A 15,657-nucleotide genomic window follows, 5' to 3' on the forward strand; every position below is an offset into this window, starting at 1 on the left:
GATTTTGCAATAAAATGGGTAAGGTTGCCAATTTTTTGGAACCATTTCAATGAAAATCAGATAAATTGGCAAATCTGACTACGTCACCTAGTCATATTATATCTTTTAATTTATACCAGGAAGCCTAACAGATAACCCCAATGCACCTTCCTGGTCAGAAACTCTGATACAAATATTATTAGTACTATGCAAAGTACATAAATACGTATCAATTAATAACTACAGAGACATCTATGGTCAAATTTGTAAATTTGCACTATTTTATACAATTCAGTGAAATTCGAGATTGTTGAAAACTCGAGATTTTGCGAGAAAATGGGTAAGGTTGCCAATTTTTTGGAACCGTTTCAATGAAAATCAGATAAATTGGCAAATCTGATAGGAAACGATCGACCTGGAGTCACAAATCCAAGGCCTGGCCAGCAGAAACCAGTGGGATTGGAACCTGTGACCACGCTGTTCAAAGCATTATATGCTAACCACTAGTCTATTCTGCTGGTTAACTTCTATTGATGAATTGAGAAAGAATTATGCTTTTTAGAAATAATTGGCCTGATGATTTACAGTTATTTAACTGTATTGCATCATCTATGCAAAAAATATGATTTTGTATGAATGGCTGTAAGAAGCAGAAATATCACTTATTCTAATGATGTTCACAAAGCATAATTTAAAAGATAATGTAAACAACTATGAAATAAATTAATATTTTTAAAACAGTGACATTTGCATTTCTGAATGTAATCCTAAGCTGGGAGGTACATATGTAGTTCACAATGGAAGCATCTAATCTGGCCTTAGAAATCTACTACTATGTATTTAATTCATTCATTGGATGTTCATAGACGGTTTTTGAAGTCACAGATAGGAAACGATCGACCTGAAGTCACAAATCCAACGCCTGGTCAGCGGAAATCAGTGGGTTTTGAACCTGTGACCACGCTGTTCAAAGCATTATATGTATGCTAACCACTAATCTTTTCTGCTGGTTATGAAATGCTGATATATAGAAAATGAATGTTCTAGAATGGTCCAGTTATTAACTATGATGTTGAATGTACATGCAAACTCTGATAGACGAAGAGTATAAATAATACGTATAACCTTTGTATGCTTCACTTTTGTGAGGAAGGTCTGCAACTATCATGAGAATTTGCACTTCGAATATTTCATTTTCGTTAAATACATTATCAAGTATGTATGTAAGTATTCGTCGAAATAAAATTACATATTATGTTGATACTTAAAACCATATTTATGATTTATCAATTTAGTCGTAGACTCAATTTGTTAAGCTGGAAAGACATGACAATGTATGTATGTTTAACTTTATTAATACACCTTTTTCCATGCATTAATAATTTTTAATACATTATTCAGCATGACAGTGTACCGTATATTGTTTCAACCTGTTGCATATTTAATCGACTGTTGGCAAACTCCATCAGTAAACTTACATACTTTCAAATACAAGTGTTTTTTTTTTTTTGTAAAATGCACACAACAAATACTGTGCAATAAATTCAAACGATGTTTAATCGCGCATATTGATTCAGTCTTTATATTTATGTACATATTGATTTAATTTGTTCAACGGTAATTTATTTTCAAGCAATGTGAGTCAACACAATGTATGTTTGTATATTTGAATATTTTTCTCAGTAGCAATGTTAGCTTATCTTGGAAAATGGATAGTTTTTTTTAAATATATTTTATATTTGTACTTATAACTGTTATTTACATTTTAGATATTACAGATCTAAATTTAGACGATATCAAATATGTCTACATATTTTTTTCATTTACTATACCCAACCATTTTACTCATAACTGGAGCTATAATAGGGTTTCCAACCGGTCTCTTTTCAAGAGGACACGTCCTTTTTTTGACAAAATTATTTTGTTCTCTCTCTTTTGTCAAATACAGTGTCGGTCATTGAAATCGCGACCCCTTCCATTTTACACTTTATATGGTTTTTGAAAAATATGGCTTTTGGGAAATAGTCGTCCTTATTTTTTTATTGTTACATAGACCTTAAGAAAATTTTGTAATTCATAAATATTATTTGCAAATATAAAACTATACAGAACAAGAATTAAAATAAAACATTGTAAATTTAGGTAATGTGAAGTGTTTATTTCAAATATGTGTAACAAAAAACAATAATACAACCATTTTTGTCTATTAATTAATATACAAAAGGTATATAAAAAACATCATAAACACAAATTTTAATATTTTGTCGACCCATATTTAATATTTTGCATGTTCAAAATGTTTTCTGTTTTTATTTAGCTGATCTTTAAATATTTTGTAATGATTAAATAAGCATTTACATTTTTTTTATAATAAAATAAGCATTTGAATTTGAAGCGTTTGAATTCGATTTATGTATCTATTAAGGATATTATAAGAAAATTTGAAAAGTTTATATCTGATCTAACCAATTTTTTTAATTGATTACTTATTACATATCATTATTATTGATTACATATTATTATTTATTACTTATTACATATTATTATTTATTATTATTATTATTGATTACATATTATTATTTATTACTTATTACATATTATTAATTATTATTATTATGATTGATTATGAGTGTTGACCTACATCCTACATAAAATTACCTACAAATGATTTCAAATGGGCTAAATTTGTTATTGTATTTTAAAAAAATTAAGAAGTACTAAATTTAGAACTTTGCACCAGGGCCCATATTGTAGATTATACACCACAGAGTGCATTTCATATAAATATAATGGAAATTTTCTGATTACTATTTTACAGATGAAAAAAATTATCCTTTTTCATAAATTCAAATGTGGTCCATGGGATTAAAAATTATGAATTTAATAATACGTGAGGTCTGAATGGTTGGCGACCGCTGTTTTAAACGAACTTATGTTAAAGCTTGAACTAGTTCTTAATGTCGAGGCTTTATTTAATGAAATTAAATAGTTGGCAACCCTAACTGTTATACATATGTACAATGCAAATCGCCAACACAATTTATAGTTTATTTGAATTGTTTGATGATTATATATAATGCAAACACAAGTGAATTTCAATCATTATCTTTTATTTACGTATATTTAAATATTCCAAATACAATATTATTAATTAGTACATTTTTATATATGTATAAAAAATATATAAATTTGTATTCTTAATATGTACTAATATTGACAGTATTACATATATTTCAATCTAATTATATTTACAGCATTCACCAATGGGTACACATTTAGGATTGCAATCAGAAATTTTCAGATAGCCAGGCTTACACTGACAGCCAAACGGTTGCCAAGGATTGTTACAGCACGTGAATTGAGGATTTTTGCAAGTGCCACCAGGACATGTGTTGGGTCCAGATATGAACTGAGCGTTAAGATCGTCGCAACCTGCAAAGGTCAAGATTAACCTATCCGTAAGCAAATTATGATTCGGTGATTATTGGTCACAAAGCGCTCGCCCAAAAGTCACTAAAATCTCTATAACGGAACATCTGGCAGCCGAAAAGTCCATCATACTAACGATAACTATCACACGAGAACTCAACCATACTAACACACTTGTGAAGAGTCTCGGTGATTACAACAAAATGTCTATACCCTTCAGGTATAAACACAGATTACCTAAACACAATCTGCTTTAGGTCATCGACTTTAGACAGTCTTTAATTAATATTATGTATTAGATGTATTATGAGCATTTATAAGAATTGTAAATAGGTTTTTGAGCACTTTTTCCTAGTATGCTGTACATTGACATTAGAATAATATAATACTATGATTACTAACAAAATTAAATTAAAATTGTAAAATAGAAAATGATCAGTAGATCAGTAGCTATTAAAATAGATATAAGATGTACTGTGAACAATATTTCGTAATAATAAAAAGCATTTAAAAATCAAATACGAGAACTCGAGTGCCAAATATTCCGTATTCGCGATTTTCATGGCAAAAATTGTCTTTTGGGCGATTGCAATGTGACTAATAATCCAATTTCCGCAAATTACATACCATAAACAACTTGAGAAAGTGGGGCGGAAACAATTAAACGATAAGTATCTTGAAAACGAACAAATTCACTATCTAAATATATCCGAACAACATACATATGTAATTTGAACTCGAAATACTTTTCTGAAGATAATATCACTTATGTGAGAAACCTCAACAAGATATCAGACATAATAATATTTGGGCTCTTTTGAGATTCCTGATTAGAAATTTAACATATTTAAGATATTATGCTCAAGGCCGCCGAGAGGAATCCCGGGCTCTGATAAAAATTATTCCAAACCCTATGACAAACTAAAAAAAAATCTTATAGATATATTTTTAATTTGCGAAAAGTCTATCAGAACTACATATGTATGTATTAGAAAAATACCTATATATTGGTTGTTATTTTTTAAAATAATTGAATGAGAAAATATGATATTGTAACGTGGAAATATGAGAGAGAGTATCCACTGTCTAAGTGCATTCGTGGGTGAACAATAGAGACCCCGGATTAGGCTAACGGGACTCAAACAAGTAAGTACCCAAACAAGGGATACGCTGGAGTTCTCACAGAACAATAAACACCACGGTAGACCTTTACGTGCCTATTCAATAGATACATAAATAGATCGGGGAAGCTGTGGTGGGCAACTTGTCCTTCATAAGGAGGTGTACACGGTAGATCAGATTATTCGGGAGTGAGCGGTGGATCCGTGTGGACCTCTAGAATCGTTGAATAAATGCTGTGAAGCGACTTTGGCCTTTCATTTGGATCATGAAACCACCCCTACGCAATAATATAACAGATATGATTTCCGACACTCGGCCCCTGGAGTAGTCCGGGCCCTGGAACTTTTACCCCCAGCTTCCCCCCCCCCCTCTCGTCGGCCCTGATTATGTTATCTTAACACAAAATGAGATTTCAAGATATTAATCGTCTAATTATTTCTACCCCACCCTATATGATACGTTACTACTTACAATCTTGAGGTATGACACATTGTCCTTTATTATTTCTCACGTATGCTGGCAAGCATCTGCAGACTCGCTTGGCGCTAGGGCTTGAAAGTTGAACAATCTTGGGTTGTATTCCTTTGAAGTACATGTCGCATGTTTGATCTGTCGTTTCTACGTACGGGTTTGGATCTATGTGTTCGTTTCTGCCACAGCCTGCCGGTGCTGCAATGGACGTCATCATACAAATGTACTTCTAACTTTTATGTTACACCTTATGTAGCTATGCTAACTTACGTGAAGGTTTTGGGGGTTGAGTGCACGGTGGAGTTCTAGGAAGATCTGATTTTTTCCTATAGTAGCACTCCTCCGGCTTAATACATTTTCCGCATGGGCTCAAAACGAAGCCCTTTTTGCAAACGCAACCTCCCTTTTTAGTGCATATTCCCTTGACGCAATTTGGAACACCCTCCTTATATTCACAGGTATTTTGGCACTCGATATTGCATTGTTCAAAATATGCATTTGGATCACCGTTACAACTTTCCTCTGAAAGAGCGTTATGTATATTATTAATTACATCTTATACGATACTATTAAACCAACAATTCTTGTATATTTTATCTTGAAAATGAACTCAAATGTTTCACCTCTGATTCAAACCTCAGATTTGTCTGAACAGACAAATTTTGCAAAATAATATCTTAATCATCGTGACAATTGTTCGTTAGTACATATATACCAAATTTTAATTGTTTTATATTTTAATATTAAAATGGTCTCAAATCATTGATGGGATACAATTATAGATCTACTATCATATATATCTTTTAAACACAGCTGACGGTAAAAGTAAATATGTTCATATAGCAAGCTTGTCTCTAGTGTGCACGGTGTCACAATTATCAAGCTAGTGCTTTAAATTTACTCTTTCATAATACAGTTATTTGAAACTCACGATTGCATTGATCAAGAGGTATACATTTTCCTACGTTATCTCTCGCATAGCCCAACTTGCAGTAACAGCCATCTTCACCTTCTTCGAGGCATGACGTGAAAAAGGAACCGCATTTGAATTGGCACTTTCTAGACACGTACTCTTCGTTTTCACCGTCGCATTTGGCTAAAAATTACACGAGTAATGTTAGCCAACATGTATTAATCGATTGTGAGTTTATTTAGAAACTTACGGCAATCCTTTTCGGGTGTGCATTTCCCGTCTTGACGGTAATAGCCCGGCTTACAAACACATCCCTTGATGTTGGTGCATTTTTTGTTGCATATAGGTCGTTCTCCTTTAATGCCAGAACATTTTATATTATCGCACTTCGATACACAGTGTGAGAGGAATGCATTGTCGTCACCGTCGCATGAAACTGTTACACAATTACACTAAATTAGTTAAGAGAACTTGACGACAAAAGTCTTTCTCAAGACAACGTCACTATGTGGCAAATAGTACAAATGGTGAAGTCAAAAAGTACACATGGTACAGTATAAGCAGTTTGGCTTAATGGTAGCGTATATATTTAGCACCACTGAGGTCGAAGGTTCGAGTCCTCGTCAAACTGCTGGTTAGGTTTGGGGGTTTTGTGACTCCAAATCGATCGTTTCTCTATCACAGTTTGCCAATTTTATCTGATTACACTTTAATTATCATTGTTGAAACGGTTCCTGAAAATTGGTATTAGATCATTTCCTGTGGTCACAAAATCTGTGTGTATAATTTGTAAAAATTATTCACAGTAATCTGAAATCTATAGATATCTCTATAGACATCTCTATAATTTCGTGTTTATTATATGTATAAAAATTGTACACAAAAATCTAAAAATAATCCATAGATATATCTATGATTATTATTTCTGTACTGATTAATTGTTATATGCTTTGTATTCTGATTGTATATATATTATTGTATTTATGATCGTTATCGTACACTCGTCGCATTGGAGCGATCTGTAATGACGAGTGTAAATTGATAGTAACAATAAAATAATAAAATAATCTAAATGGAGTATAATGATAATAACAGTGCAACTACGGATAGTTGTTGAGGAGAACAATATTATATATGTATTTTACCGCCGCACAAATGAGGTGGAATGCAAATTCTATTGGTATTATCTCTGATCCACAACCCAGCACAAACGCATCCAGATCTGCAGGTCCAGATAGGACAATTCATTCTCTTATTCGGTGCTTCACATGTGTTTTGACATTTGTTGGCCAAACAGTGGGAGTAGGCTTCGGCATCGCCGCACTCTTGGACTGCGAATCAAATTTTAATTGAAACTTAATTTTGGAGAGAATATAAGAGTTAAAGTAAAATGATTGGTATTCCAATTAACATTTATTTTTTTATCCTTTGCTTATGATAAAAGATTTGCAGTTTCAACGCAATCATACATACATACATATAACCAGAAATCCTTGCATTATTTATTTTAATTGAAACTGAAATATATATACTGCAAAGCATTTATAAATTTGATGCCCTAAATCAGGGCTGTTCAAACCCAATTTTGTGAGAGGTCTATCTACAGTAAGTTCTCTATTAATTCAATTTACTATGATATAAATTTATAATTCTCTGATGTATGTATGTACATACGTACAAATAAACTCGTTCGTATTTGAATAAATCAATATAATGAACAATTTGTAAATTTTACTTACAGCAATCTTCAGGCTTCACGCAATTTCCGTAGATGTTTTCAACCAACCCGTCAATGCATCTGCAAGCACCTTCGTTGGTACATTCTGGCTCACATTTCCAGTTGGGGTCGTTAATATTTTCACAGGTTCTTGCACAAGAGTTACCACAGGGATCGAACACTTTACCCATGTCTCCTTCACACGGTGAGTCTGAAGGTTTTAGTCAAATTTAAATGCCAATAATATCAAATGGTAGTAATTTTATTTTATACTAGTGGTTTCACCCGGCTTCGCTCGGTATTTGTAATATAAACAGCTTAAGCATGGCTAAATCTAATCTAATTTGAATCGAAAAAAATAATATTATGTTCAGATATCGTCTTGTTTTCGATGCTCTCACCCAAACCTTACATAGTTACAAAGCCTCTTTCGAAATTATATATTAGATTTTTAAAGTACGCTGTGTGTTTATATTTTTCTAAATTCCCATAATACATATGTACATGCAAAATCTGAATCTGGTCACTATTAGTTAAGATTATTATCATGAATGTGAGGTTCTGAATAGAAATTGTGAAAATTATTAACATATATGCTCCAAGTAATACAATATAAGTCCCTAAAAATAATTTATAATACACCCATATATACTAACATGAAAACCGGCATGCCATATATAATATTCCATTTGTTACAGACATTACTAACAAACTAACCAGTAGATTCTATGACAGAATCACTAATAACCATACACTAACACACATGTGAAGAGTCTCGGTGATTACAACAAAATGTCTATACCCTTCAGGTATAAACACAGATTACCTAAACACAATCTGCTTTAGGTCGTCGACTTTAGAGAGTTTTTAATTAATATTATGTATTAGATGTATTATGAGCATTTATAAGAATTGTTAATAGGTTTTTGAGCTCTTTTTCCTATTATGCTGTACATTGACATTAGAATAATATAATACTATGATTACTAACCAAATTAAATTAAATTGTAAAATAGAAAATGATCAGTAGATCAGTAGCTATTAAAATAGATATAAGATGTATTGTGAACATAATTTCGTAATAATAAAAAGCATTAGATAAGATTTAGATGATATCGATAGATTCTAACGGTAGCCCTTTTAATTATATGTACGTATCTTATACAGGGCTGTAGAGTTGTTAAAAAAGCAAACTCTGACTCCGTTTTTAAAAATTAAAAATGTTAAATTTGTGTTTTGTTTTCTTTTTCATATTGTTCATTTATTTAACAATACTTAGGTGTTAAGGCCGAATTTCCAATTTTATGCTTTTTCTACATTTGCTGTTTCCATTATGTTTATACTATTTTTATATAGTTTTGTTTTGTAACTAGTGACAAAACTTTTGGGCCCATTAGTTTTGCCGTCTTCTCAAGTATTTTTTTAAATAAATAAATAAATTACCTTAAAAATTGTAGGCAGTTTTCTATTTTCTTACTAAACAACTACATATACATATATGTTATTCAACATGCAGATTCCCGAAATGACTACTTACCACATTCTCCCTTGGGTACACAAACTCCTTTTGAATTGTATAAGAATCCATTATTCATATCACACATACATCCTAACTTTTCGACACAGTCTGGATCGACAGTTCTCACATTGCAAGTTCTCCTGCAGTTGCTGTTCTTAGATCTTACTTCATTGGAGCCGCACGGTTCGGGCTCATTGCAGTCTTAAATTTTAAATTTAATTTGTAATTATTGAAGAATTCAAATTTAATGTGGTTAATATCGTCGTACCTGCGGTCACCCGAGCCGCTATCGCCAAGCAAACCGTCAGCACAATCGACCACGAGACCATCTTGAGCGTGCCGAGCTGATTCTCGATGGTTCAAAGAAGAGCGTGTCAGCATATTTATTAAAAACCGCATCTCAAATACCACCTGAACATTATTAAAACAATGACTTTTATTTCCATTTGAGTCAACAGTCGTTATAGTGATTTATGATTATGATGATTTGGTCTGTGTAATTTTGAATCGTCAGAAATACATACATACAATCGAATACATTTACATTCTCTTTAAAACTTACTTTGTATTCATCGTTTATGAATTTAATTTTGTGGAGCAAGCAATGACATGAAATTATCAAAATAATTTGTATTTCGAAAGACATAGCATACAATATTGTTGCGTAGGGTGGGTGGAGGATCCAAGTAAAAGGCCAAAGTCGTTTCACAGCATTTATTGATGATTAAGGAGATACACGCACTGGCAGTACTCCGTCCAGAATGTCTTGATATCGCCTAAGTACCGCCTTATAACGGATCGGTCACTCAGGGCATCTTCGACGTCCGGTTACTTCCCTATTGTTTAAGCATGTACCCGGATATGTATTCCCACGACACTCAGTCCCACGGTATCGGTCACTTCTGAGAAGTCTACCGGAATGCGACCCAGTTACCGCTACCCCCGCTAAGTGCATTCGGGGGTACCTCATTGTTAGCCGACTTGTACTTAAGCCTGGAGATAATCCTCGAAACCAAATGTAACGGTCACTCAGTCTCTGGGATGCTACTCGGTCTAATCCGATTGCACTTATTCGGCAGTGTACGTAACAATATGTACTAGCCTAATTACTCAGCATCATTTGGATGGGTGAAAGCTTGAAAAAAGTCCTTTCCAAGGACTCCTACTACTTCTAACAACTATACGCCGTAAACGATAGACTCCTCTCTATGTAAGAATGCTAGAAGATAAGCTACTTTTAGTTGTTTAAGATTGAAAACTGTAGATTTACAAACAGATAAACATCTTACATATACATATGTTTAACATATTCTTGAAATTAAAATAAATGCTTTTATACATATAAACACGAAGGGTTTCCAGCAGGTCTCGATTCAAGAGAACATTGAAATACTGAAAATGTTCTCTTTAAAAATCAAGTCAAGTATCGTTTTTTTGATTTAGCTGACTTAAATATTTTGTTTTTTAAACTTAATATTTAAAGATTTTTTGAAGCATTTATTGAAAATCAACAGGCGTGCTATTTGAATAACTATTAAGGATATTACAAGACAATTTGAAAAACTGAAGTCTGATCTAACTAATATTTCTTTTTATTGATTACTTTATAAATGGGTGTTCACTTTTTTATTTACTTCGCATTATTTTGTAAAACAAAATGCTTCTTAGTAGATAACATTTTTTTGATAGTAAAGTGAAAGTGAATGCACTGCTATGAGATTTCAAGAATTAGTAAAAAAAAAAATTTCGAGTTTGTTTTAAATTAAACTGGCGATTATTTTTATTAATACCTGAATTTTCGGATAATTCTATAGTTGCAATACTTTTATGATTTCAATCCAAGAGCCGCTAATGATTATTTAAATTATTTTATACTAGCTGTATTACCCGGCTTCGCTCGGTATTTGTACTATAAACCGCTTAAACATGACTAATCTAATAGTAAACATTTTATTAAATTTATTTGAATGCTCATTTGTTTTTTTTTTATTAAATTGACTGTCACGAATAAACAAACATATTATATATTAAGTCTCTAATAAAAAATTATACATATGTATACGAAATTATATGTATAACAGAATCCGGCGCCTGCGCCCCCGCGGCTACGTCCCCGTGGCTATGCCCCATAGGGGGTGGAGCCCTAGGGCTCCGCCACCTAGGGCTTCACCCTCGGCGCCTTTACCCCTGGGGACTTTGAATCCTTTGAATCGAAAAAAATCGAATTATTTGTTCGATGACGTCACGGACTTACGACCCAACGAACGAAGGATACATACATACATACATACAAAGTCTCTTTCCAAATTATATATTAGAGATAAAAAAAATAGTTATTTCATATGGGCTAAATTTATTATAATATCATTTCATTTAAATAAAATGGAAGTTTTGTGATCATTATTTTACAAATGTAAACATATATTTTCAAAAATTCATATGCATATATATGTATGTAAGTGATCCACAGGATTAAAAAATTATGAATTAAGTGGTCCGTGAAGTCCAAAAGGCTGGTGACCGATTTTAAACGTTTTTTTTGCTAAATTTTGAACTACATCGTTCTTAATATCGAGGCTTTGTTATGATTTATTAATAAAATTAAATATTTTTGAAAAAATGTGTCCTTTTTTCTTATGTTAGAAGCGTTTTGTTAGAACAAATGGTGTTCTTGATATATTCGATTCAGCTATTAATTGACTTTACATAATCATTTATGTTTATTTGTCAGTTATGTAAATCTACAGTTTCCATTTTAGAAACATCAAATTTGGCATCCTATCGCGTAATAGTATAATTAACATAGTTCTTGGGAGGGATGAAGAGGTCCCATACAAATTGTTCAAAAAATAAATATTTTTTTACTTCCAGCCCCGAGCAGTTTATAATAAAATATTTTAGCAAATTTATAAATAAAATCATAGTTATTTCTTTATAGTTTTATTCTTTTTTAAAATTACATATTTTATGTATGTTTACGGCATTCAGAAACCGGTATACAGGTGGGATTAGGATCGGAAACAGAGAAATGTTATAATAACATTTCTCTGTTGTCATTAGTGTTCCTTATCAAGAATTATTTCTGGAGAATTTCTCGAAAAAAATGCCAAATTGAGAATTCTCATTTATTGAGAAATTGTAAAAAAACATTTTTATTATACAAAAATATTTTCAAAAAGTTTACAACCAATGCCCTTTATAAAGCTGCATGAGAAAGGGCGGACTTATACCTAATGTTCATACTTCTTAGAAGCTAATAATAATGGGTCTGGGAAAGATGAAAAATTGTTTACAAATTTCTAACTTTCGAACGTTCCTTATCTTATGTTTTTTCTTATCTTATTTTGACTACTTTCTGAATTGATCTTTATCTCATTTTGAACTAGACATTGCAAACGCGTCAATCTTTAGAAATACGCAAACAATATCTTCTGACTACCCTCAATTATCCTCTGAGTGCATTTACCGTAATTTTTGACCTGACTTTTTTTCTATTACTATTTATTTCTATTACTCTACCCGGCCGGAGGTGCTATCTTTGCTTTGGTGATTATAGAAACATCTCCAATAAGAAGAAATAAGACGTGGGAATCGGCAGAATGCAAAAAGATTTAAGGATATTTTTCATTTTTGGTAAACCAAAAAGTTCATGTTGTTTTTCTTTAATGTTTAAGCAACGGTTATTAATGGAGAAAAAAATTAGTATATTTGAATCAACGGGCAAGAGAACAGATGCTTTACAGTGCTTATTTGAAGACTCGCTATCAATTAAAGCAACGTCAACATAAAACCATAGAAATTTTTCCACGGCCGAAGATTTCTCAACAAAAAAAATAACCAGGGTGTCTGACTACTTTACATGGCATGTGTTTTCTGAAGGGATATTTTAAACATAATATGTAATAATGTATCTAATATTAATTCATACATATGTAATAATAAAATAAAATCAAGGTTGTAAGAGATAAAGTTATGTAAATTAACGTTATAATTAATAAAATAAAATTGAAATGTTTTACCATTTTTCTAGTTAATTTATTTTAATTATGTATACACTAAGATAATACCGATACGTTGCAAACGATCGACAAGCGCCAGACAGACTGAACCACAGATTAACGACACGTGTGCCTTATGCGTGTGCACTGCTCGCACTTACACTAAGCGAAATCTACCCGAAGTCCCGACATACATACCTACCCTGTATACGTTATGTGCTTCTGATACTTTAGTTCCGAATTTTGCTTTATTAAACTCGCCAGAAAGATCCAACTCAATTTTAATAATTGCATCTGTGCACCGATCGAAAGGTTACTCGTCATCTGATGTGCAATCTATCATTCGTGAAGTCGAGAATTGCGTTTAAAGCAGCCATCCAGTTAATCTGTGGTTCAGTCTGTCTGGCGCTTGTCGATCGTTTGCACCAAACCCAGATAATACATACAAATTACATACCAATATTGCGAAAACCTATATATATATTTGTATTCTTGAATCCAATTATGTCGAATAAATGATACTTTACTGTGTTATATACATTTTTTAAGTTAAATTGAGAATTCTAATTTCTCGAGAAATGAAAATCATCGAGAAATCAGAATCACTAGTTGTCATGTTATAATAACATTTCTCTGTTGTCAGCAGAATCAACCACGTGATCATTTCGAGCGTCGAAGTGATCAGTTCAAAAACATTTTTTTGAAACTTATAAAGTGATGCAAAGTTTCAAATACCATCTGATCAAAGCTAAAAACATCGTCGACTATTTCCAATTGAATCAACATCGCATGAAATATCAAACAAATTAGCAGGTTATTTATAATGCATCTGCTTACCCTTTAACATTGTAAGCACACAATTACATACATACATAGGTTTGTTTCGTAGCAATTTGCCTTATTTATATTGCAGAGAAAGTGCGCAATATAAGATTTTGCTTAATTAGTTTTTTCTAATAACTTTGTAAAAGATAATTCCACTATGTACATGTATGTAGGTGGCTGTGTAAGATTTATTTTACAAATGTGAGATCGTGAACGCGTGTGTGATATTAAGTTGGTACTACATATGTAAGTTAGTAGTACTTCCGACACCCAAGGGCGCCGGTCTCTACTATCTAAGTTCAAACATTTGTACCCGTCAAATTCTATTAATGGGGCGAAGGCGCATTTCCTTTTATATTCTATCATGCTTTTTTTAAAAATTAGTTTCACATTTTCCTGTGGAATCTGCAATTTAAATCTTGCGCTATATGACGCTGAGAAATCTTCTGTAACATTGCAAATTTTTTTCGGTTATCTTCAAAGATTGTTTATACTATTTTCAACTTCAATTTGGATTTTAACTAATTACAAATAGAGTCGGTATTTAAACAATTAAAAACAATCACACCCGTGAAACGGCAATTTGACGAAAATACACAAAACGAGTTCATCATTTGTCCTGAGAAATAGTTAGAGGTAGAGTTTTTTAATCCTCTCTTAGATGAAATATTAGTATTGTTGCGTGGACGTGAAGGGGGGGTTTCCAGAATCGGAGAAAGACGCAGGAAGATGGGTAGTAGCGGTTTATTCGTGTTCTCTTGGCGGCGGTCCGGGCTGGAATGAATTCCATGCCGAGAACGCCCCATATTTATACTCGCTGGACACAGTACACATACATACATATCTCAACAATCATTGGTCGATGAGTCAGACGATGCCTTTGGCCGTTGCATAGGGCTGATTCATTCGTGGAGGCCTTTTTTTGGCGGGAACGAGAGATCAGGTGATCCGCGGTCGTGAACCATCAGTCCACGAGCGCCACTCACCTAATCTCTACGTTACATTGCCCCCCTCTTAAATAGATCGTCCCGATCGACCCATCGATTACAATTATAATTACATGTTACAATTACAGTTACATTTACAGTTATAATTAGTTACAATCACAGTTATACACACACACACACAATTCAGGATGATTCTTCTTCAGCGGGTGTGGCCCGATATTGAGCCAGGCGATCCAGATGTACCACCATGCAGCGTGTAGAGTTTCCAAACTCTTTCTTGATGCGATATACGACGTCACTGATGCGCTTCATGATCAGATACGGTCCCTCCCAGAAAGATTGGAGTTTTGGCGAAATTCCCACGTGTCTGGCCGGATTATATAGCCACACTCGTTCGCCTTCCTCGTACCGGGATTCCGATGCGCGAATGTCGTATCGCGCCTTCATTCGGTCGTGCTGCATTTTCAAGTGGGTGCGAGCGAATCGATGGACTTCCGCCATTTGTTCGACTAGTTGTGTAGTGTACTGGTGTGGGTCCCTTGGTCCATTGTCAGGTGGGGGCCCTCCATACAAGAGGTCTGCAGGCATCCGCAGCTCTCGTCCATAAAGCAGTGCTGCTGGTGATGTTCCGGTGGCATCGTGCTGTGCGGCTCGATACGCCATCAGAAAGTGTGGGACTAACTTGTCCCAGTCTTTCTGTCGGTTTGCCACGAATTTTGTTAGGTGAGCCAGTAGTG

General features: G+C 33.3%; 2 protein-coding genes across 2 annotated transcripts in view; one reads left to right on the plus strand and one right to left on the minus strand.

Annotated features, from left to right (window-relative positions):
- The window catches only part of LOC143913041 (uncharacterized), a 478,228-nt gene that overhangs the window by 441,584 nt on the left and 20,987 nt on the right, over positions 1–15,657 (plus strand). The gene's annotated exons all lie outside the window — the stretch shown is intronic.
- LOC143913011 (zonadhesin-like) lies at positions 3,070–9,581 on the minus strand. The gene is made up of 9 exons (XM_077432507.1): positions 9,419–9,581; positions 9,169–9,351; positions 7,654–7,842; positions 7,060–7,245; positions 6,165–6,350; positions 5,933–6,097; positions 5,272–5,523; positions 5,002–5,199; positions 3,070–3,411 (listed from the first exon to the last, which is right to left on the minus strand). Exons 1-9 carry the CDS (start codon positions 9,477–9,479, stop codon positions 3,218–3,220), a joined length of 1,614 nt encoding a protein of 537 aa, XP_077288633.1. The 5' UTR covers positions 9,480–9,581; the 3' UTR covers positions 3,070–3,217.

The sequence above is a fragment of the Arctopsyche grandis genome, chromosome 6, assembly GCF_051622035.1.
Source record: "Arctopsyche grandis isolate Sample6627 chromosome 6, ASM5162203v2, whole genome shotgun sequence".
Taxonomy (NCBI): Eukaryota; Metazoa; Arthropoda; class Insecta; order Trichoptera; family Hydropsychidae; genus Arctopsyche; species Arctopsyche grandis.